This window comes from Panthera pardus, unplaced genomic scaffold (genome assembly GCF_024362965.1).
Source record: "Panthera pardus isolate Hobbes unplaced genomic scaffold, ASM2436296v1 HiC_scaffold_21, whole genome shotgun sequence".
In the NCBI taxonomy this organism is placed as follows: Eukaryota; Metazoa; Chordata; class Mammalia; order Carnivora; family Felidae; genus Panthera; species Panthera pardus.
Window position 1 is genome coordinate 38,730,394 of NW_026526777.1, and position 23,877 is coordinate 38,754,270.

Below are 23,877 nucleotides of genomic sequence, written 5' to 3' on the forward strand. Positions count from 1 at the left end.
TTTTAAACCAGGGTAAGACACCAGAAACTATACCCACCTTGTTCCTTTGGAGAAGTCTTCAAATAGTCTTTGTACTGTTTTTGGCCTGAAATTTTAAATCACCTGTTTCATCAGGAATACGTTTTGTGTCTCAGAAATTTGAATGATCTCACAATGTCTACTGTTTTAAAGATCTGTCTATATATGTAAAATAAAACTTAAGAAAAGGTCATAGAGAAATAACTGTGTATCATCCTGGTGACTTAGTTTGAGAGCATCTCTAATAAAAACACTGACCCACGTAATTGATTTTAATGGCAGCTTTGTGGCATCTTCCGTTCTCTGGATTCACGCCAGATGCCATCAGCAGAGCCTCCAGGGACTGAGGGGCATAGAGCAGCAGATGAGTGGTTTCTCTGAAGCCCAGAGTAACTCGGATAGATTAGTTTGGTTGATAAACACAGAGCACAGCAGGCTCCAAAGGCAACTGAGGGTACAACTGACCTTTTTGTTCTCTGTCAGGGTCTAAGGAAAAGCAGTGAATACAGCAGGAACAGAAAGACCATCATCCCCCGCTGTGTGCCCAACATGGTGTGTCTGCACAAGTACATCATTTCTGAGGAGTCGGTATTTCTTGTGCTGCAGCACGCGGAAGGTTAGTTTGTAGTTTAAATTGTTTATGGAGCAAAGAATGTCATCATCTCCTTAGCTCTTCCGTTTCCATAATGTCCTTCTTACTTCTGTCATGGCATGAGCAGATGAAACATATAAAACACGTGTAAGAAACTGTTTCCTTATTCCTCTGCTCTCTTTGAGTTGTGAGGGAAAACGAAAACCCAGGTGAGCAGCGGATTTCATTTGAACTACAGTAACCTTGTTAGATATACATAACTACTTACTTTCTCCTAGAATTGGTCTACTCTGATGAGAACTTTAAGGTGAAGGTGTGCTAAAAGAGCGAGGTTGTATTTTAGGGGTTTTATTTTGTTCTCTGCGAAAAGGATACATTAATGTTAGACGACTTAAAAAGCATCCCCTGAAGAATTAATTAATTACCTCCTTTTTTAGAATGCACGGGTATTTGCTTAACGTTTGACATTACCTGGTTATTCTGATCTGGGTTTTTACGAATTCAGCCATTGGCATCACATATGCGTACAAAGCAGAGGCATGGTGCCCTGCCTTCAAACTATTTATGAAATTTCAGCTCTTGGTAGAGGGAACAGGTGGCAAAAAAATACTATGTTTTGATTTGTTTTTGCCCTTTAATACCTGAATTTAAATAAATAGTCTTTTATTTAGAATGACTAAATACAGCATATAAATACAAACCCACAAAATAAACAGTCGCCTTTTGGCTTTTAAGAGGTGTTTTTTTAAATAGTAAAAAAAAATTAAATTATTTTCCATATTTCACGAAGGTGTTGTTATTATTTTTACATTACTGAGAATAAACAAGTGTTGTGTTTTACTAATAGGCATGGCATTTGAATTTAATGCATTTTCCCAGGAAAATGAGTCATTGCTTTGTGGAATGAGGTCTTTTATGATAACTAATGCAAGATTTTTGACGGGGGCAATAAACTATTAATATTGTTTATTATGAAGTACAGCACAAGATAACTACAGATGGAGGGAAGACCTCCATATGTAGTATTTAATAGGAAATTCAGAAGGGGCTCCATGGTCTCTCAGGTATTAAGAGAGTTAATTGCGTGTGTGAATTGGATAACTAATTCACCTTTGTTCAGACATTATAGACAGCTTTTATCTGAGGATACCAGTGCATTACAGACATTATTGAATTAGAGGTCATGTCATCTGATAGCGAAATACAGCCACCTCTGGTGTGGAACAAAATAACTTGCGTAGTAATAATCCATAATAATTTAGAACAAGGTCAGTAGGATGAATGTAATTATAGTCAATATTCTATTACCCAGGGTGGATTATTCATGTTGGAGATTATCTGTGGCAAATTTTCGATTCTAGTTTGCCTCTGCTGTTTGCAGCCTCTTCCTGTTCTTTCTCTTCCTTCTCCAGAACACACTTCCGGTTTTCTTCTGCCGTCTTCTCACTCTGTCTTAATACTTCTTAAAGCTGCTGTTGCAGCTGTTTTTACTTTAGTTCTGAGAAAATCTTTATCAATTCAATTCTACTGTTTCAGATGATCTTTACCAAGCTTCTTTTCCTTTATTGTTGGCCATACCTGACTCTGAATGGCTACGTGATCATAGAATTTGCCCTGGATTATTTAAACTTGGCGAGGGAGGATCTCTTGTTGACTGTTCATTTCTGGTGCCTATTGTTTAATTTTAAGAAGATTTTATAACACAAAGATATTAAATTAAAGTGCAAATAGGGACCGTAGATTCATTTAACATTCAGCAAATTTATTGAGTGTGTATTATGTGCTAGACTCTCTCTTAGGTGAACAACACAGGAAAAGAGCTTGCCCTTTTGACACTTACATTCATTCTTGTGGAGAGTCCAACAGAAAACCAAAAGCATGATAATATTGGCTAATAATAGGGACTCCACTGATCTCTAACAGAGAACTCTAAAATAGGATGACAGGGGGACTACTTTAGATTAGGTAGTCAAGGAAGCCTGCTCTAAGAAGGTGCCATTTAAGAGGAGTGCTGAATGACAACCATTTGGATGTAAGTGGGAGAGATCAATGTTAAGAAATCAAAAGCAAAAACAACGTTCGATAAACAAGAAAGGAGACAATTTGGTTGGAGTGTATGGTAGGTGAGGGCAGTCGTCGTATATGAGGCTATGGGAGAAATAGGCAGGAGTCTTGTACTGAAGGGTAAGGACTTTGGCTTTTATTCAAGTGCATTGGAAAACCCCTGGATATCTATCTAAAGCAGCGACAAGATCTGATTTACATTTTAAAAAGATCACTCTGGCTGTTGTATGGGGAATGGATTACAAACCGGCTACGAGCAACGTATAGTCTAGACGAGAGATAATGGTTCTAGCCCTTATGCTTTGAGGGTAGACTCAGTGGGACCTGTGATGGATTCTAGTTAGAGAATGAGGAATCTAGGCGAATTTTTTGGATTGCTCACTTGAGCAATCAAGTGAACTGTTTGACGGGCGGTGTGCTATCTTTTACATGTTAGTGGTATTTTCTTTGTTACCTCTGTGAATTAGAAGGTTGTGCATAAGTCACAAACACATTACTTTCATATGTATAAATAGCTATTCCTGAAAAATAAGTGTTGAACAATTGTTTTCTCTGTAATACAAATGCTTGAATATTTATGATTTGTGGTTTTAGCTTCCTCCCGCTTACAGGACTATTCAGGATTCACGTAAGTCTCTTGGACTCATTTTCCTTCCATTTTTAATTTGTTTAGTTAGAAACAAGTTGGCACTTACTGGGATACGGGCTTAGCTGTAACATGGCAGTGAGCAAAACCAATGAAGACTTTGCCCACATGGAGCTTACATTGAGAAGCAGAAAAGATAATAGGCAAATACATCAGTAAATATATGTCAGACGGAGATAAATTCTATGGAGAAATAAAAGAAGGAAAAGGGAATGCCAAAAGGGTGTTTGGGGGTTTACTATTCTATCTAGAGTGGTCACCTTATTAAGAAAGGGACGTTTGGCCAGCGAACTGAAGGAAGTAAAGAGGCAGAATGTTGTGGATATGTAAGGGAAGAGCATCTTAGAAAGAGAGAACAAATAGGCCAGGAGCCAAGAGTGTATTTGGGGTATAAGAAACAGCAAGGTTACTGTGGCTGGAGCAGAATGGGAAGAGCTTGGGGAAGTGGGGAGGCCGGTGGGCAGATCTTCCTTCTGTGGGCTTATAGTTTGGTTTTTATTCTGAATAAAAAGGAAGTCACTGAGGGATATTGAGCAGAGGAGTGGCAAGATAGGGCTCACCCTGGCTGCTTTGTGGAAAATGTAGTCTAGGAGGGCAAAGGCAAAAGCAGGGAGACCAGTTTGGAAGTTTTTGTGGCAATCCGGGTGAAAATAATTGTAGCTCGCTCAAAGCATTAGAGGTGGAAGTGGTAAGACATGATGGTTAGATTCTGAATCTGTTTTGAAGATAGAACTGACCTGATTGTGCTTTACACGTCTGCAAGGTTTTTGGCTTAACTAACTAAAAGAATGGAGTTCCCATTTGTTAAGATGGGGAAAGCTGTGGGAGAGGTCGATTTCGAGGGAAAAAATCAGGGCTTCGGTTTGGGGCTTGTGAGTTTGAGATGCTTATTAAATATCCAGGTGGTGTTGAGTGGGCAGTTGGATATAGCAGACAGGCTTTTAGGAGAGAGATTTAAAATATTTATTGTTCCTATTAATGAATCCCTTATGTTAATTCTGTTTGGGAAGGAAAAGGTGAGAAAGTAATTGTATTCAGTCAAGGCCGTGTGTGTCGTTAAAACTTTAAGTTTCTAAGATTAGGGACTGTGTCATTTTCGTCGTCTGTATCCCTGCATTTAGCAGAATACTTGGTGCACAGAAGGTGCTCAGTGCATAGTTGCTGGCTGCTGAGTCAGAGAAAAGGTGAATGCCTAGGTTAGAAGAAAATGATTGGAAAAGCCTGCACATGTGGATACATCAGAGAGATGAGGGACGGGAAAGAGTAACCCCAAATTACCTGGGGACCCCAGCGGTGAAGTTATTCTTTTTTTATTAACAAGTTTTTTTTTTTATTACGAAACTAATATGTAAAGCAATACATTTGAACTATATATAGAAGTACATAAAATAAAAATAAAAAAATCTCCCCTCCTAGTCACTTTTATGCCCTGTTCCACTTTCTAAAAATAGGAGAAATTTTCCTCTGTGTATAAATATATTCTCTCTACCCGTCTAGTTAAAAAAAAAAAAAGGATCCTACATATTGTTCTATAGCTTGTTTTCTTCCCCTATCTTAACAGTGTACCTTGGGTGACTTTCCCTAGCAGTATATATAGGTCTGTGTTAAGAGAGACCAGTGTAGTGATTAAAAACAAGGAATCTGGAGTCAGACTACTGTTAGCTTGTGTGACCTTGGGCAAGGTATTTAATGTTTTTGTGGCTCCATTCCCTTATCTGTAAAATAGGGATGATAGTTACCTACCTCATACAGTTGATGTGAAGATTAAGCAGTTCATATATGTGAAACACTTAGAATAGTACCTAGCACATGGTAAACGCTATGTAAGTACAGTAAAACCTTAATTTGCGAGCATGCGCCGTGCCGGAAACGTGCTTATAATCCAAAGCACTTGTGTATCAAAGTGAATTTCAAGAATCATTGGTTCAGTTGTGATCATGTGACATTCGGCGTCATGTAGTACTCTTATTGCAAGACATCGCTCGTTTATCAAGTTAAAAGTTATTAGAAATGTTTCTTCATCTTGCGGAACACTCGCAGAGCAAGTTACTTGCAATCCAAGGTTTTACTATATTTGCAAATATTGCTATTATTTCTTTGAATAAAGAATATTTGGTTTATAGACTTATCATAATTTTTTTAAACTATTCTCTTATTAATTGGTGTTTAAATTGTTTCTAGTACTTTTGCTTATATGTCTTTGTATACTTCTGTTTTCTTTTTTTGAGAACTATTTGTAGCATGAATTTCTTGAATTGGAATTCCTGGTTCAGAAAATGATTTTGAGCATTGTTCAGCAGTATTTTATCAGACCTGTTAATGTCAGGTCCTAATTCTGGCCAAGCAAATTTAACAAATATTCTTTGCAGTCTTTCAGAAAATCAGTAAAATTTAATGAGAGCCACAGAGTTTTTATTAAACTTTATGAATTTCTAATTTCATAGCTTAAAATAGCTAATATCTCCAATTTTATATGCTTCAATGGCGCTTAGAAAGGTGTCATTTATATTTCTAAAGTGTTAAAAATTATAAATATGTTAGGTATTTTCTGTTTATATTTTGAGATTTCTCAATAACAGGGTTGTTTTTTTTAAAAAGGATAATGTTTTTAATGTTATAATAATAATGTCGACATTTGTGTAAGTTTGTCTATTAGGCCTAATCTTGGTAGAAAGGAAAACCTATTCAGCTTTTGTGGGTGACAAATTTCAATAGAAATAATGTGTTCTTGTAAGTTTTGTGATTTTCATGATTTTTGTAATTGATAAAAAATATGGGATAGGACTCAAGTTTTGTTTCCATAGCTCCATATCAAGCATTAAGTTTACCTGGGTACCTAGCAAACAATGGGAAAGGGCTAAAACAGTTTTGTTTTCTCTTGAAAAATGCAGTTTTTACAGTCTACTTTAGGATGCTTGTTTAGGCTAGGAATAAATTTTATAAAGAAAGTGTCAACCATCACATTTAAAAATTCTATGTAATAATGAAAAGAATGGAAATTAAGGGAGATGCCATATTTGATTAATCAAATCGGTCAACTTGGTAATATCCAATATAGGCAAGTTGCTATGAAGATGGCATTAATACACAGTGCTTATGGGAGTGGATTTGGGTACAGCCTTTCTGTAAATAGCGTCATAACACATAACAGAAGCATTAAAAATATTCATGCTTTTTGATCTAGTACTTGCATTTCTGGTATTCTATATTGATGAAATTGTCAGAGATGTCAAATACTTCCATGTGAAGGTACATACTATTTTAATTCTAATAGTAAAAGATTGGAAACAATGTAAATGTCCAACAATAGATGAACATCTATCCCATGGATATGCTGTATAGCCCATTCAAGTTCATAGTCTCATGAAAATTAGAAAATGTTCATGATGTGATGTTAGTCACAAATAAAAAGCCTGAAAATAAATGTACAAATAGTTAATGGTGTTTCTAGGTGATTTGTATATTTTTCTTTTTCTTTTTCTTTATTTAAATTATTTATAATGAAGCCATATATTTGTTTTAAAATAGGAAGAAAGTATGATAAAAAATAATGACATTATTAATATTTATAGACCCTTATTCTTGAAAGGTTTTCAAAATACTTGGAAGGATACCATCTTTCTATAACCCAATTTAATAAATACTTATTTAATACATATTATTTTATATGCTAGGCAGAATCCTCTCCTTGTGGTCTGGTAAAGAAGATGATAAAGGCATAAAAGTAATATTAATGTGAAATAGAATATTTTAAATGTTGTAAGAGGGACTAAGTGATGTAAAAAACTCAGAGAAGATAGGAGTCATATCTGCTGAGGGGATATCAAAAAAATTGGTAAAAGAAAACAAATTCTGAGAGGCTGTCAAGAATAGTTGGGATTTTGACAAGCAGATGTTGGACAAACTAATAAGAAAGTAAATTCTTTAAGTGATAGGTATAGTTTGAGCAAAAGCCCAGCATGGGTTATATTTGGAGAAATCCAATTCAGATGAAGTATTTGATGAGTTGAGGGGGAGAACCAAATCATAGCTTGACACACTGTATTACTGAGGAGTTCAGTGCCTCTCTGGAGCTGGTATATCATTCAGGGGGTCGAGGGGATTTGGGTTCTTGAATGGAGAAATGATGTAAGATCTGTGCTAAAGTGGAAGATTCACTGGGCAGCAGTTAGTATGATAGAGTGATACAGGAAGGAGTTAAAGCAGGAATCTGGTTGTAACTATAAAGTTATTCCAAGGAGAATGGCCAAAGGAATCAATGGAAGAGGAAGACTATGTGAAACGTTATGTGAAACCTTATGGGTATATCCTATAGGACTTGGAAACTTGTCAGATGTAGAAAGAACAAGGGAGGAAAAAATAATCTTAAGTTTGGTCCAAAGCTTTTGTGCCAGAATGGCTTAGAGGTCAGAAAGAGGAAGTGATCTGGGGGCAAGAAGAAAGAATTTAAGCATATTGAATTTTAGATTTCAGCAGTTCATCTAGGTGAAATTGGCCTAAGAATGAATGAAACTTTTCTTGGAACTTGACTGTGTCTTGCTATTTCTGGAACTTTGTGACTACAGAGACTGTCTGCTTTGTGATGGCACATCACATTCTGATGAGTTACCATCTGAGTTAAAGAATGCCAGCCACTGACTGAATGCCTGCCATGTCCTGTGCACTGATCAGGCAGTAGACAGAGAAAGATGAAAAAGACGGTCCTGTCCTCACAGTAGTCCCCATCTAGGAGAACTGAAAACAACACACGTTGTTATAGTTGGATTGCATACAGGAATTCCAGCTTCAGGTTCAGGCTTTATTGTCAGTGTGCCACAATAGAGGTGTTTGTGATAAGAGGAATGTGGTTATTGTTGTCAAAAAACTAAAAAAAAAAAAAAGATGGAATCAATGCATGCCGTCTTTTGTGAATGTGTTTCAAAGCTATATATGAACCCTTAAATTTTAATTTGACTCTGGGGAGATATGAAACACTAAGTATAACCTAGTGAAGACAGAAAGTTAGCCAAGAAAAGAATGAGAGTGAAAAGTTAAATGCCCTAATGTCCAATACTACTAATTATTATCAAAATGGGAGAAGGCTGTTAACTAGGTCACTGGTAGAGAGGATGTCTGAATATCTTAGGATTAATATTGTAACAGCTAACCTTTACTGCACATTTACTCGATAGCAGGCACAGTACTGGGTGCTTTATGTATTTACTGAGTCCCTCTAAATGAAATGAAAAGGCAGTGTACAAAAAAGCGTTTTTTGGATGCTTCCACTTACCTTTTTATAGATATAATTGACTGTCAGTAATTATTTCTCTTACGAATGTTACTCTTGGTATAGGATGCTTAATAAAGACATTAAAAATGTGCTGAAAAAAATTGCCTTTTCCATGTTAATAGAGGGGATTCATGTTTAACACATTATTTCCCATTTTTGGAAGATACAGTTGTATCTTCACAAAGTATGCTTCTGCAATTATTGTTTATCAGATTTCTGGATCAAATTGAACTGTTCTTTCTTCTTGCAATACAGTAAAGCTTTGATGGGTTTTTGATACTTATTATAGTTATTTATTCAAAGATTCTAATGAGTGAAACGGGCTGAGTTTTTAATGGTTAAAACAAAAGAAAAGTAAAGCGAAACAACTACCTAACAAGTATTGCTGGTAAAACATTGGATTGCTTTGTGTTGATTTGATTTCTATGATTTCTGTGAAATTGATTTTCATGATTTTACTGTTATAGGTTTCTGATATATATCAGAATATAGAATCAGAATTGCAGTAGCCTGCCCCATTAATACCCAATTAATTTTCCTCAGCTGGTTTACTTGGTCTTCTTCCATACGTGACGTGTGTGGGGAAGGGAGAAAATGGGGAAAATGTTATTAATATGTCATTTATAATGGCATAATTATATACCAGATGCCATATCTCCCCTCTAATCTTGGACTGGGCATTTTAAAATGGAATAATATTGCTGATCCCCCCCCCCCCCCCCCCCACACACACACACTATAGTATATACAGTTTTAAGCAGCACTTAAATTTATGTATTTCCACTTGACCAAGGGGCCATGCTTGAAAAAATTATTATATAAACAGCTCAGAACATAATCACACGTTCCAACAGCTAAATCATATTTACAGCAGTGTTCTAGCTGTGGGATTTCCTATTAGTATTTGTTAAAATAATTTCAAAGGAAGAAATAGGTTGTCATTTAAAAAATAATTGATATCAGGAGATAGGTTTAAAACTATACTCACCAGTCAGCAATCACAAAAAAAATACATTTTATTAAAATGCTTGTTTTATAGCATACTTGATATTAATGGATATTGCTGACTTGCTTTTGATTGATTATTAGAATGCTTTTGGTTTTTCTTTTGGCTTCAATAAGTAACCATTAATTTGGGGATCTTAAAAATTTTTTTGGTTATACTTGTTCACAGGTGGCAAACTCTGGTCATATATCAGTAAGTTTCTAAACAGAAGTCCTGAAGAAAGCTTTGACATCGGGGAAGTGAAAAAATCTGCACTCACTAAAGTTCACCTGCAACAGCCAACTTCTAGTCCTCAGGACAGCAGCAGCTTTGAATCCAGAGGAAGCGATGGTGGAACGATGCTTAAAGTTCTGCCTCTGAAGACTAGTCTTACTCCAAGCTCTCAAGATGATAGCAACCAAGACGAAGAAGGCCAAGATAGCTCTCCAAAATGGCCAGATTCTGGCTCAAGTTCAGAAGAGGAATGTACCACTAGTTATCTGACCCTATGCAATGAATATGGGCAAGAAAAGATTGAGCCAGGGTCCTTGAATGAGGAGCCTTTCGTGAAGATCGGAGGGAATGCTGTTGATCCCAGAGTTATCGAAAGCTTCCCAGCACACCTTGCTGCTGACAGTGGCAGCCCCAGCACCCAGCACATAGCTCACGAGCTGAAGTTCTTTGCTGGAGATGATGACCTAGAAGCAGATAGTTCTCCAAGAACGTCCGATTCCCTTAGTAGATCTAAAAACAGCCCCATGGAATTCTTTAGAATAGACAGTAAGGATAGCACTAGTGAACTCCTAGGCCTTGATTTTGGAGAAAAATTGTATAGTCTAAAGTCAGAGCCTTTGAAACCATTTTTCACTCTTCCAGATGGAGACGGCACTTCCAGGGGTTTCAGTACTAGCGAAAGCAAGGTAGAGTTTATAGCTCAGGACACCATTAGCAGGGGCTCAGATGACTCTGTCCCAGTTATTTCTTTTAAAGATGCTGCTTTTGATGATGTCATCGGCACTGATGAAGGAAGGCCCGATCTCCTTGTAAATCTACCTGGTGAACTGGAGCCCATCAAAGACGGTGAAGCAATGGGACCCACTCCGTTTACACAGACTAATATAGGCATAATTGAAAGTAAATTGTTGGAAGCCCCTGATGTTTTATGCCTCAGGCTTAGTACTGAACAACGCCAAGCAAGTGAGGAAAATGGCACAGAGGAATTGAGTGATCCCTCCAGGCCTAAATCCCATAGTATAGCAGAGAAACACAGCGCACCGGGGGATCTTGGGATGTTGTTTGTGACAGCCGGTGATCACAGTAGTTCAGGAGACATGTCTTTGTTACACAGCTCGGATCCTAAGTTCCAAGGACCTGGAGCGGTTGAGTCTGCAGTCACTGCAGCCAACACAGAAGAAAGCATATTCCGTATTTCTAACCCACTCTCAGGTGCTAATGAATATAATGTAAACACAGACACTTTAAAAACTGAAGAAGTGTTGCTGTTTACAGATCAAACTGAGGATTTGGCTAAAGAGGAACTGACTTTGTTTCAGAGAGACTCAGAGACTAAGGGAGAGAGTGGATTAGCACTAGAAGGAGACAAGGAAATACATCAGATTTTTGAGGACCTTGATAAAAAATTAGCACTAAACTCCAGGTTTTACATCCCCGAGGGCTGCATTCAAAGATGGGCAGCTGAAATGGTGGTAGCCCTTGATGCTTTACATAGAGAGGGAATTGTGTGCCGCGATTTGAACCCAAACAACATCTTATTGAATGATAGAGGTCAGGAACTTTTGCAAATGCATTTCTTTTTATTCGCTGTTGCTTCCAATTAACTGAGTAGGCGTTTTATCTTGTAATTAGTATCTTCATTTCCTGTCTAGAGCTTCATTATCAGTGCGGCAAATTCACCCCCAGTAATAGCTTCTAGTACTTAATGATGCCATTATTCTTAATGATACTGTTTTTAGCTACAAAAGGAGTAATTACAGTTCACTTCTGCAGAAAATGGAAGAGAAAAATGTTTTGATTTCTCCTGTCGTTTTGTTTTTAGGACACATTCAGCTAACGTATTTTAGCAGGTGGAGCGAGGTTGAAGATTCCTGTGACAGTGATGCCATGGAGAGAATGTACTGTGCCCCAGGTTAGAGCAATCTCTTAAAATGTTTCGCTTGAAAAAGTAGGTCCGCCTCTCTCTTTTCCTTATAAAAGTTGTATTTTTCTCTAGCGGTTCACATAGGTGTTGGGTTTGGGTATCTCTCAAATCCTTCAAAAAAAGAAAGTTGGGGGAAGAAACCATTGTATATTCTAGAGGGGTGTGTGTGTGTATTTGTTGTTACATGGGCTTGTACTTCTCTTAGGAGAGACAGTTAATTCTGTCTTAGAAGTGTCTTAACTTCTCAGTGTTTAGAAGGACCTTTGAATACCCCGAACCTCTTTCAGTGGATGGTTTTATTAAGATGTGAGAGGTAGCCAACTACAGGGGTAAAATTCCCAAGGAGAAAAGTGGATAAAATATGGACTTTTAAAAAATGCAGTACTGTGACTTCAGTGATGAGGTGCCCTGGCATGCAGAGCAGATTTTAGAGTTCTCTCTGTATTTGAGACATTTTAGGAAGCATGTTTTTCTTGCTTTAAAATAGCCAGTTTAGCCAAATACTCAACACAACAGATTTCTCTTGCTCTTACTGTATTGTCTTTATTTTTTTTTTTTAAATTAGAGCTTTATTTCGGGGGGTGTTATATCCTTTGCTGATAATTACAGGTCACGTAAGCATATGAATTGGATTTGTGTGAGTGTCTTTCTGTCAGTGCAGATGGGGCTATATTTGAATCCAAAGTTCGTTCACCTTTTGCCCGGCTCTCAGCCTCTTTGGATAGTCCAAGTTACTTCACTTGTCACCCCACTGGCTTTCAAAGGAGGTTCAAGCTGATTATGGTGACATGATCTGCTTAGTTGTTGATTAATACAGTATTTAACGCTTCCTAGCTAACCAGTGTATTATTGATGCTAACATTGTTTCCCTGCATAATGGGAAGTGATTATAATTAGGATTGAAAGAGCTATATTGTTTTAAGTTACAACCTTCATTGTTAAGAATTACTCCTGGATTGGGGAATAGCTAAGTTTTTCAGCCTGCAAAGCAAATATCCCAAAACTGTTTCCTGAAAACGTGATTTGGTTTTTTTTTTTCTTAGCGTTCTGTTTCTTTTCCTCTTTCTTCCCTCAAATTAGGGGTGTTTGATTTTATTTCTTCCTAGGGGCAATAGAGCATGCCTCCGTTTTTTGTTTCTCTCAAGTAGATAATATTATGCTGTTTTTTGAAGCCTTATTAGTATGATTTAGTTAATGGGATAACAAAAATAATTTCAATGTGAAATCACTTTATTATGGTTATCTGGTTCTTTTTTTAAACACTCACCCCCTTCTATAGTTTGATAAATAACATCTTAGGTGCCAGTGTACATAAATACATATATTAATTGTAATGAATTTGGAGGCTTAAGGATCAAAATTAAATGTGGGACTTCTTTTAGGTTTATTTATTTATTTTGAGAGAGAGAGAGGGAGAGAGAGAGCAAGCATGAGTGGAATAGGGGCAGAGAGAAAAGGAGAGAGAATTCCAAGCAGGCTCTGCACTGATAGCCTGACAGTCCGACCCGGGGCTCGAACTCACAAATCATGAGATTGTGACCTGAGCGTGGATTAAAAGTCAGACACTCAACCAACTAAACCACCCACACGCTCCAAATCTGGGAGTTCTTTTAGATGAAACCTGTTAAATCCAGAAGTGAAGTGCAGGATAAACCTCACATCAAACCAGATGTGATGAGGCATTGTTTAGTGTTTATAACTGACTCCTTATTTCCTATTTTTATTGTCACTTTCTTCTCGAAAACTGTAAGGTTATGCTTTGGCGTTCTAGCAGAATTGTTTCTTCAACGTACGATGTTTACTTTAACATTCACAGCATGTTGACCACCTGAACATTTTAATATGTGTTTAACAAAACTATACTACATTCATCAACAAATAGATACTTGTAATTTTGTGTACTCGAAACAGCAAATTTAATCCAGATCGGTTCCCTATTTTTATTTTTAAACCTTTCCCCACAAATCACAGTTCTCATAGTTTACCAGCAGGTGGCAGTCTACCATTAATGGATTTTTGCTGTCATTTTCCAGGTTGTCCTTCACTAACATTTGAGAAAAGCTGTCTGAAGAAGGGCTTTGTTTTAATTATTTGCGTGAAAGAATTGTACTTTCAAGCTTTGTGAGTTGCAAAAGTGCCCTAGCATTATATCATGCATTGAACGATGTAGAAAGTCTCTTCTATTTTTGGGACCTATTAATTTGTTTCATCAACAGGGGAAAATAAAACCAGTAATGGCCTTAACTGAAAAGTAGAGCTAGCCTTGTAATGTAGATGATTGTAAACCCAGAGTTACAGAACTCCGTTAAGTGTCCGGGTTCTCCCACACCTAGCTTACAATGCAAGGGGAACTGGAACCAAAAATTGTAAATTACTGTTTGTTTCAAAAGTGAACAGCAGTGCTACTGATGAACACTATAAATAGTGTTTCCCCCCCAAAGGGTGGGAACAGTGCTAATATGCTAATGTTTCAATGCTTAAAAGTCGCAAATCCATTAACGCGTGGGGACACAGAGTACTTAGTCATCTTTTGCTCTACTCTTAGAAACACTAAGGGTTGCAGTAATTCTCTCCCACATCCCCTCTGCCCTTCCATTTTCTAATTCTAACCTTAGTATTATTGTCCGAGTAACTCTAAGGCACGTCCAGCAGCTGATGTTTGGTTAGAAAGTAAAGTTGTCATAAGATCGTGATGAGAACGACCCACTTCTGTTTAAACAGCATGCAGCCTCTACCCCGACCACTCCTCCCTCCTGGGAATCCTTATCACATTTTTGTCCTAAAAACATTATCCACCTGCCCTGTACTTTATAATATCAGCAATGTATCTTTTCATCTTGTGGATGATGTGCCTTCATATTTTGAGAAAAATTTCCAGTAACAGATTCGATTTACACGGACAGAAACTTGAGCACATGCCAAACTAGCAGGGGGGCCATTATTCTGCTCTATAAATAAGTTTAAAAAAGAAAACACACACACACAGAAACCTGTGAATCAACATGTTTTGGTCTAATTGAGGGGAAAAGCAAGATAGATAAATTTTGAAATGCAAATGATCACCTTCTGTTATTTAAGTAAAGTTTCTGCCAACTTTGCGATCTTAGATTTTAAAAAGTCATGGTCGTTTCAGCACTGCATACTACCAAGGATATCTGACATTCACAAGTTTCCACAATGACCTGAAGAACTTTTTTAAAAAGTTACCACTTTTTTTATATTAAGGAAAACAAGTCCAGTAACAAAAAGACAAAAACCAATGAGCTTTCTCTGTCTACATCTGTGAAAAAGCCAGCAAATAAATGGCTGCAGCTGCAGGCCTATCAAGAGGGTCTTGAGAATACGAATTCACTGATCAAACCCAGCCCTGTTTTCAAAGTAGAAATCATTCCTTTTAGGTTCACTTTGTATCCTTAGATTATCTAGGATGATTCTCTAGAAAGGTTGTGTTTTAAATAAACATCATTCATGGTAAATGGGTTCCTTTCATACCAGAGAAACACAGGACAGAGTTCAGGAAGACAGAGAGTAAAGAAACAGACCCCCGGAGTGGGAATAGATGGTATAGCATAGGAATATAAACATAACACTGCCTGGTTTCCATATTGGGAGCTTTTTAGATACTTTATTAAGAGCCCTACAGACAGGTTCTCCTGTTTTTCGTTGTGAGAGGTTATAGAATAAAAACTGGAGTAAATTGATTATTCTTCTCTAGAGGACTTCCTTGTCATTACTCTGATTTTCTTTCTGTATCTGTGTATACCACACACACAAAGGATTTTATGTGCTTTATCATTGAAACGATTTACCATAATGTAGAATAAATTTTTGTTGCAGCATTTTAAGTATAAAGGAAGAATAAAGTGTCAAGAAAGTATTTTTTTTTTTTTTTACCAGTATTTTTTTAAGTCTTGACTCTCATCGTAAAAAAAAGCAGCTAGGAAATAGAACCTCTAATATTAAGCATATAAAGCACAAAAGACTGTATTTGAAAGTTTAATATGCAATCTAAGGCAAGTGAGTAAAATTGTTGATATGTTTGTTATTATGCTAATTGAATCACTTAAGTTTCTCATTCCAGTCTTCACAAGTTGATATGGTACCTATCAGAGTGTGTCCTTCACCTTTATTTTCCACTCCACTATGAGCCTTTATAAATGCTTGAAATTTACATTGATATTTCTCGTTGAATACTTTTCAGACTTGAGAATTTATAGGTGAATATGTGTGTAAATTGAAGAAGTCCAAAATGCTTTTTACTGCAGCCCAATCTCCACGCTCCCAGATGTCAAATGACAGCTTTGCTTCCTCTCTTAGGCGATTTCACACTTGGAAACAGCTCACAGCTGACGGTGAAAAGTGAAACATAGAAAAATCATGCTGAAACTATCTGTAAAATTCAGTTTTAGAGCATGACATTTATTTACTACCACCCTTTGCTCTTCTAGCCTGACTTTATCAAATAGGCTATGAATATATTTTTTGGGGGTAGTCTCCTCTGCCCTTTTTCATAAATGGGTCTTACATGTCATTTGTTGCTTTTTTAAGCATGGTACTCTATGTCGTAGTTATGTATTTGATAATTAGATCTAGGACTCAGACCATGGATGGTTTAAAATATCATGAGGCCATCATTAAGTTTAAGATTTAGAATATTAAGGCAGAATTAAGAATGACCAAACTTCAATATTTGTCCCACATCAGCCGTTAACTCATTGCATGACCTTGGGCATGTTATTTAAGACTTCCTAGACCTTAATTTATTACTAGCCAAATAGATTTGTAGGGTATAAAAAATAACACAGATGTCAAATCATCTAATACTGTTCTTACACAAAATGCAGTCAGAATTCAAGTTTATTTTATTAAGGCAAGAATTTCTCCCCCAAGGTTACATACTGATTTCTTGTCTAATATTAGTAGGGTTAAAATAATTATTTCACTTGGAGGACTTTCTAAGTGTATACCTGTACTCATTTGTAAGGTATTTATATAATATGTATTATGCAGAAATGAGGGATTTATGGAAAGTATTTTCATATGGAGGAGAGAAGCCAAGACACTTTTTGAGTAGGGTGAAATTTGATTGCCAAGATTCTCCACAAACAAAATTGTTTAAAGAAGAAAGAATCATTTGGATCTGAGAATGTTTGGGTCCTGGGTAACTTCAGCAAGCATGAGTGATCTATTTTAGGAATGTGAAGTTGAGAGAGAACTCAAATGAATATAGATACATAGTTTGAACTAATAATGGTCTAACCAGGAAATATGGTTGTATCCCTGGTGTAGGCTTTTAAAAATTTTTTTCCCAAAGGAGAAAGAAGAAAAAGGCAAGAGGGAGCTATAGAAATAATTTTGAGAGTAAAATATTTGTGGTTAATATTTAAACATTATGTTTCAAACACTGATTCTTTTGTTTGATTTACCCTTCAGCAAAACTTCAACAGTAACTCTCTTGTACATATTAGATGTTTTAACATTTTCCTTTAACAATTAGCAAGTACTTCTAATCCTTTGTTTTTAGTTCTTATTGTCATAAAGACCGAATCTATATCTTCTTTGGGAGAACCAGTAACTTTTCAAGTTTGCCATAGAATAGTGAAAAGTTTACACTGAGGAAAATTCTCTGATACACTTAATCCCTGTATACTGATGAAGTTTGTGCCATGAGTATAGTCATATTAGGATAAGCAAAAAGAGCTTCAAGTCAACGCAAATCTTACCTTGTTCAGGCAGACCCCTCGTGATGGAAAGATTAAAGAGTTGCTTTATACTGGCTTGAAGGTCTGGAACCTCGGGATCCGTCCCTGGGTAGGATGTATCTTGGATCCTCCACACATCCCCCAGTGATGGGCTAGTTACCTTCACCTCTGTGTTAAGGTCACTCCATACTGAAATAGACCCATTCTGAAATCATACTTCTCTCATCAGGACAGATTGTGATTTATCTCTACCAGTGGGAATGAGGCTGAGTAATAGCAAAATGTTCCATCCTTGCTATTTGGCACCTTAGTGAATAGCACATTAGCTCTTGTCATGAAAAGAAATTCTTCATCCATTAGAACTAGAGAATTTGTAAGAGTCAAAGAACTAGTAATATTTTCATACGGAAGAGGTGAAATACAAGATCTCCGTACATTTCGTAATAGTACCTGATATACCGGGGAATGGGGGGTCACCTCAACCTTTAGATTATTAAAAAGAAGTTAACCTTAACCTCTTATTTGCTCCAAACCTTTTTCTTTATTATCTTGGGCAGATTGTTTTTTAGAAGAGGAACAAGAGACTAGATACTTGTGGTTTTGAGTAATAGCTGCATTGTAATTGCTTTTTGATTTTCAGGTCTAAGTTGATTTTTGGCAACTATTCAGTTACTTGGCCTCACTAGTATATTATTATAAAGAAGAAAGAGAACTATCTTTTGCCTCTGATACTTAACACAGAAGAGATAATGCTGAGTCTTAAACATCATGCACCAGAGCTATCGGCCAGCTCCTTTGACCAAGTCATCAGGTCCTATACCATGCAAAATCTTGTCAATTTGAATCTCCCTGAAGTAACCAGGGCTTACTCCTTCTGAGCAGTTATTCACACATGCTACCCTCAAATAAATGTTTAAAAATGCTAAGGTTTTAAAAAATGGATGACAAAGCAAACGGAGTTCCTTGAGCCCCTTTAATAGCAGTGCACGAAGCCCTGCCTACTTGACACGACAACAGCAGTGGTGGTGGGGGGAGCTGCATCTGTCATTTTCACAATTTTCAGTTAGCCTTTTTCTCATCAATCAACTTTAATGGCTTTGGTTGGGTAACACTGTGACACCCGATGGCTATTCAGAATGGAGTTGTTGTGATATGATCAATGGAAAATGGAGCATGCTGTTGGTTTTTTTTTTTTTTTTCCCTACTAGAAATGCAGGGTGAGAGAGTAAGCAAGATTGTATAGAGCTCAGAATTATAATTATAATCAGTCAACCAGAAGTCATATGGTAGTTACCCACTTCTTATTTTATCTCACAAGAAGACGGTAGTGTAATGATACCTATAAACTCCCTCCAGCAGGTAATTCTTGGCTCTGGACTGCTGAATCAAGTTAAATCAAGGAGTTTTGACCCAACTTCCGCAGATCATTGCAGGATGCTCAGAACATGTTGCCAGGTCACCCCCACAACAAGAAATTCAGAGCTGGGTAGTGGTAGAAAAGCAGAATTAAGTATTTTGTCAAGTCTAGCCTGAATTCTCTGAGTGGGATGTGTCTTTATGTCCCAAGTCTGCACAATACAACTGGCCCAGGGCTTCAGGTAATTAAAATACCTGAAAACCAAAGGATTAATAATGAGGTGGTGGCAGGAAGCAAGGCTAGAGCCTGGGATGAGCCAGGGAAGCTAGTGTGTGTGAGGTAGGGCAGCACGCTTCTCCTGTCACCGTGTGGTGCTGTGAAGAGCGGAGCCCCAGCTGCCGTAGACTCTTCTCTCTGGAAAGTGTTGGCCTCTGTCACCAGGCTTCTCTGGATAATATTCTAATGAATTCGAGTCACGTGATACTGACAACTTTTAAGTAGTTCATATACGCTCCTCAACAGATGTGGCATTTGAATAATCAATGGAGCACAATGTTGGAGGACTTTATGGAATGTAGAATGGAGAAGTGGGCAGCCAACGTTTTCTAAAGTAGGATAAAATATGAAAAAAAGGAGCAAAATGCTCTTTTGAAATAATAGGCTACAAACGTGCAAATTCCAGGCTCTAGCTAGTCTATTACTTTGAGAATTAAGATCTGCCTAAGAGATGTGAAACCTTAGGCAAGTACCTTTCTTCTGTCCATATTCTTTCCTTTAAAATATGTGTTCTCTTTGAACAGTTGTGCACCTTCAGACTTTTAAACTTTAAATGTCTAAACTTTGATCATTTAGCTTATAGGTATTAGAGAAACCATTCAAACCTGGAACCAAAATGAAATTTCACTCTCATGGTTGATAGGGCTTTTAGTTTTGTTCTCAGTTGCAACATTTTGTCTTGTTTGAGGAAACTTTAAAAAAATCGTCTCTATATCTAAAATAATAAATACCCTTGGGAAAACTAAGTAGTGTAGATGTCCTACGATGCACTGGTTTTGATAACATTAAAAACAATAGTGATACTAATTATCTCACCAGACTGGCAGCCAGATATTGTAGCCAGCTTGCACATTTGTAGCACATTTCATGTGATTGTGTGCCTGGATTCCTCACATGGAGCAGGGGCGTGGGAAACCATGAGTTACCTCCCAATCCTGTCTTCTTCCCGCTCCCAGGGCTCTTCAGCTTTTCCCCTGGCCATATGTTATCCATGTCAGAGCAGACTGTAGCGGCCATTGCGCTCTGCAGAGAAGTGCCCTGGAAGGCGTCTGTTCTACCACCCTCTTTAAGCCACCGTCATCTCTTGCCTGGACTACTGTAGTCATCAGCTGACTGACCTCCATTCTCACCCTGCTTTAATCTGTGTTTCATTCAGCAGCCAGGGTGTGCTTTAGATAATGTTTGAAACTTTCTAGCCTACCATATATAAAAGTACGAAAGGACTGAATGGAGATCTCTGTGCTCAATGGAACTTAAGGAAAATGAATGTGATGAGGCCTTAGTAGAAGCTTTGAATGCCTTGAATGAGCAGTGCCACAGAACACAAGAAGGATCTATTTATTCAACAAACATTTATTAAGTGCCTCCTGTGTTCCAGACACTGTGCCTAGGAGCTAGAAATAAGGGACATAATTGGTATAGTATCGATAATTAATTTTGAAGACCTGTGTAAACAAAGAGACTACCCAAACAGAACACGTATACAGTTGGTTAACTGGAATGTTAATAGACCTTTACAGGTGAATAGTTGTATTTACAGAATTGTAATTTACCAAACTAACAAAAGATGTGCTTAGCTGTTTCTCTTCTTGCCATTTAGTTCCATATATTGTTGGATTAAAAAAAAAAAAAATGCTTTCTTCTGTGTTTCTTTCTCTTTGTTCTTTAGTCATCAGCTGTAGTGGAAGACTAATGCTCAGCCCCTGCATAGAAAATCTTTATACACAGCAAGCGCTGGTGAGAGAAATTGACTAGAATTTTGTAATTCTAGTCCCTTTCAATTAGCAACAGATGCTGCAGGGAAAGACTGTCTGTGTAGGAACACAGTACTAATGTTTCCATGCCCTAGCTGACATGAATGCTCATTGCCGAAGAAAGATGTTCTTTTCCTTGGTCCAAGTATGTCACTAATGATAGATCAGATTTTTTTTTTTTTACACTTTTCTCTATTCCTATCGGAGGCCATTGTGGCTTAATTAATTTTTATATTGTCTTCTTCACCAAAGATCTCTCTTTTACCGTAAAAGCTAATAAGGTACTTGTGTTGTTTATGTTTCTCTTCTAAAAGTGAGAATTGGAATCCTTAAAGTCAGATATTTAACATAATTTTTTTAAACCCTGTGGCATTAGAAAACTGTATCTCCCTTTGCCCCCAAAATATGCTTATTACTGATTATCATTTTAATTTATTGCATGGATCTGTGCCTTTAAAATTGTTCCATCATTCTGATATTTGGATAAAGTGCTGTATCATTTATGTGACAGATTCTTCCAGCATCTAAATGTTGGTTTGACTATTACATAAATACTTTATTTGCAACAATTGTTGCAATTTCATTGCAACTTTTTTACTGAGTTTTATATGATCTTTTAATAAGAGTTCCACAGTTACTAGAACTTTGAGAGTGAAAAGAAATGAGGCTTCTAAGATTCTGTTTATTTAACAAGTATAGTTAAGAAAGTGGGAGAAATATTTAAATACTTATTCTGAAAATAAAATAATAAAGAAGATAGAATTTCTCTATATGTGAACTACTAAGAAAATTTACCCTATTTCCCACCGTGTCCTATAAGGAAGATAGCAACAGAAGAACATACTGCCAGAGGGAGGTTGTGGAATTGTCTGGAGGGTTTTGCAGCGGGTCTGGGCAACCGTGTTGTGAGTAAAAGGGTCCAGGGAAGGGTGACATGACCTGTGTGGGTCCCTTGGTGAGAAACCACAGAACAGAATCAAGTGATGGCCTCAGACTGGAAGCGTGCCTTATCAAATCCATCAGTGAGCTAAACGTAGACTGTCAGACTCCCTTACTGACCAAGCAGTATAATAGTTACAGACCCTTAAAGAAAAGTAAATTCTGAATTTGCGATGTTGAGGGTACCAAATTGCTTAAAATGCAAGGTGATTCATCTTCGTGAAGCTTTGTAGAAAGGTTGGTCTTTATTTAAAGTGGGAGTTTGACATGCACTTTCTAGGTTTTTCAAATTCTATACAATTTCCAGCAGAGTCTTAACATTATCTTTGCTTATTTTTGAGTCATGTCTTTGGCAAATGCGTGTGTGTGGTTTAAACTGTGTAATCCTAAAAAGCAAGGCCTCTCTCTACCTGTACTTAGGTATATGTCGTGATTTCAGTAATGCTGGGATTGCATGCTCTCTCCAGGGTCTTTTGGTATATGTGCTGCCGAATCGAGCACTCTCTAGTGTCTTTCAGGTTTCCTCAAGTCTGAGAGTGCATACTTGGCTTCTTTTTCTTCACTTCTCGCGTAGGTATAGATATTTTATGGTTTCTTAAGTCCAAGCTCTCTGGTTGTTTTGCTCCTGTATTTTTTCAGGAGCAAGGTTTATTTTGGGGTCAGATTAACATTATTATTTTTGACTATAAGAGGGAGACTCAGGAAATATCATAAGGGCTGTAAAACTCTCTTACTGTATGTTTTAGCAAGCCCTTTGACAATAAGGGTTACCGAGGCAGCACTGTTTTACTGAAAAATGTCTTGGCTTGTTGAAGAGTGTTCTATGAGGTGTTAAACATGAGTAAGACAAAGGTAGGCAAAGCACATTTTATGTTGTGATACCTTTATTGTTTTATTTAAACATGTTTATTCACTTGTGAAATATAGTTCGAATCATTAGTATGAATCAATGAGATTCTATATTGTGTCAGAATGTGAGAATCGATACTGCTAAAATGAGAATTCTAGAATTTTACAAAACCGTTCTCACGTATTTGATGTCCTTAAAAATTTTTCGATGGATTGAAATCTAATCTGGAGCCAATTCTGTGTCTCCATGACGTTAAAAGATGAGAATGGTTACATTGAGTGGCACTGATGCAATTCGTTTGTCACCAGATCTCTTAGGGAAAGAGAGCGGTGACGGTGACGGTGGATAGAAAGAAGGAAGTGTGAGGAGTGCTAGTCATTTTAGCATAATCCCATTCTTTGGGCATTTAGGTTAATGGAGGGAGAAGTTTTGAGAAAGGCTCGTGAGTGCTTTTGAAAACACTTTTCAGGATCATAAAATTACAGGTAGAAAGAATGTTAGAGGTCCCGGCTGTCCTCATTTTCAGAGTAAGCTCAGTGTGACATACTCAGCCAGGGTCAAATGGTGGAATGACAATACATTTCTTTGACTCAAAGACAAAAATCTGGGATTCTTTGATAACACCATCTCTTTTTGAGTTTCTGTGGGAATAATCTGAGAATTTGTTTATTTTCTTAGGGAATAGTTTAGTTCTCCCCTCCATCACTTTGCTTCATGCCTATGGTAAGTATTGCACTTGTGGAGGATAAAGATACTATTTTACCACCCTGGAAATTGCAAATACAGAGTATCCTAGCAGGGGAAGGGCATGTGCAGAAACTTGACCCGTTGGTTTTTAATAGGACAAATATTTGGAAATTGACACAAAAATGGTAAATTTATCCTTTAAAATGCTTTTGTGGTTTTTTTTTCCCCCAGAGATTTAAAACATTCAACATAGGAGTTTAAAGGGATTTCTAAGCTTCACTGTGTTTATACTTAAAAACAGCCTCACAAATTTATTTGTTAGGTACATATACCTGACTGTTCACCTAGTGTTTGTGGTAGTCATCATGTAGTTTTGTATATAAATCAGTGCTCTTGGTTTATACTGAAAGTTTTTGTGTAGATTTTGCAAGGACAGCAGTTTTAGAACAATGGTTTTGACAGTCACACAATCTCAGGCTTCTTTTTGGCAGTATAATTTCAGAGTATATCATTATTTTTTAATATAAGAATGATTGGTCCTTAAAGCATATTAAAGAGGTATCCAAAATCCTGCATCCTG

General features: G+C 37.1%; 1 protein-coding gene across 9 annotated transcripts in view; it reads left to right on the top strand.

Moving 5' to 3' along the window:
* RPS6KC1 (ribosomal protein S6 kinase C1) overlaps positions 1–23,877 on the top strand; it is a 317,536-nt gene that overhangs the window by 137,267 nt on the left and 156,392 nt on the right. For 8 of the 9 annotated variants that reach the window (XM_053909153.1, XM_019428567.2, XM_053909152.1 and 5 more), the window contains 3 exons: positions 502–634; positions 9,764–11,359; positions 11,631–11,720. In XM_053909153.1, the coding sequence (XP_053765128.1) occupies positions 502–634; positions 9,764–11,359; positions 11,631–11,720 (1,819 nt within the window). The remainder of the gene's footprint in view (positions 1–501; positions 635–9,763; positions 11,360–11,630; positions 11,721–23,877) is intronic. The other variant, XM_019428585.2, reaches the window with a different exon arrangement.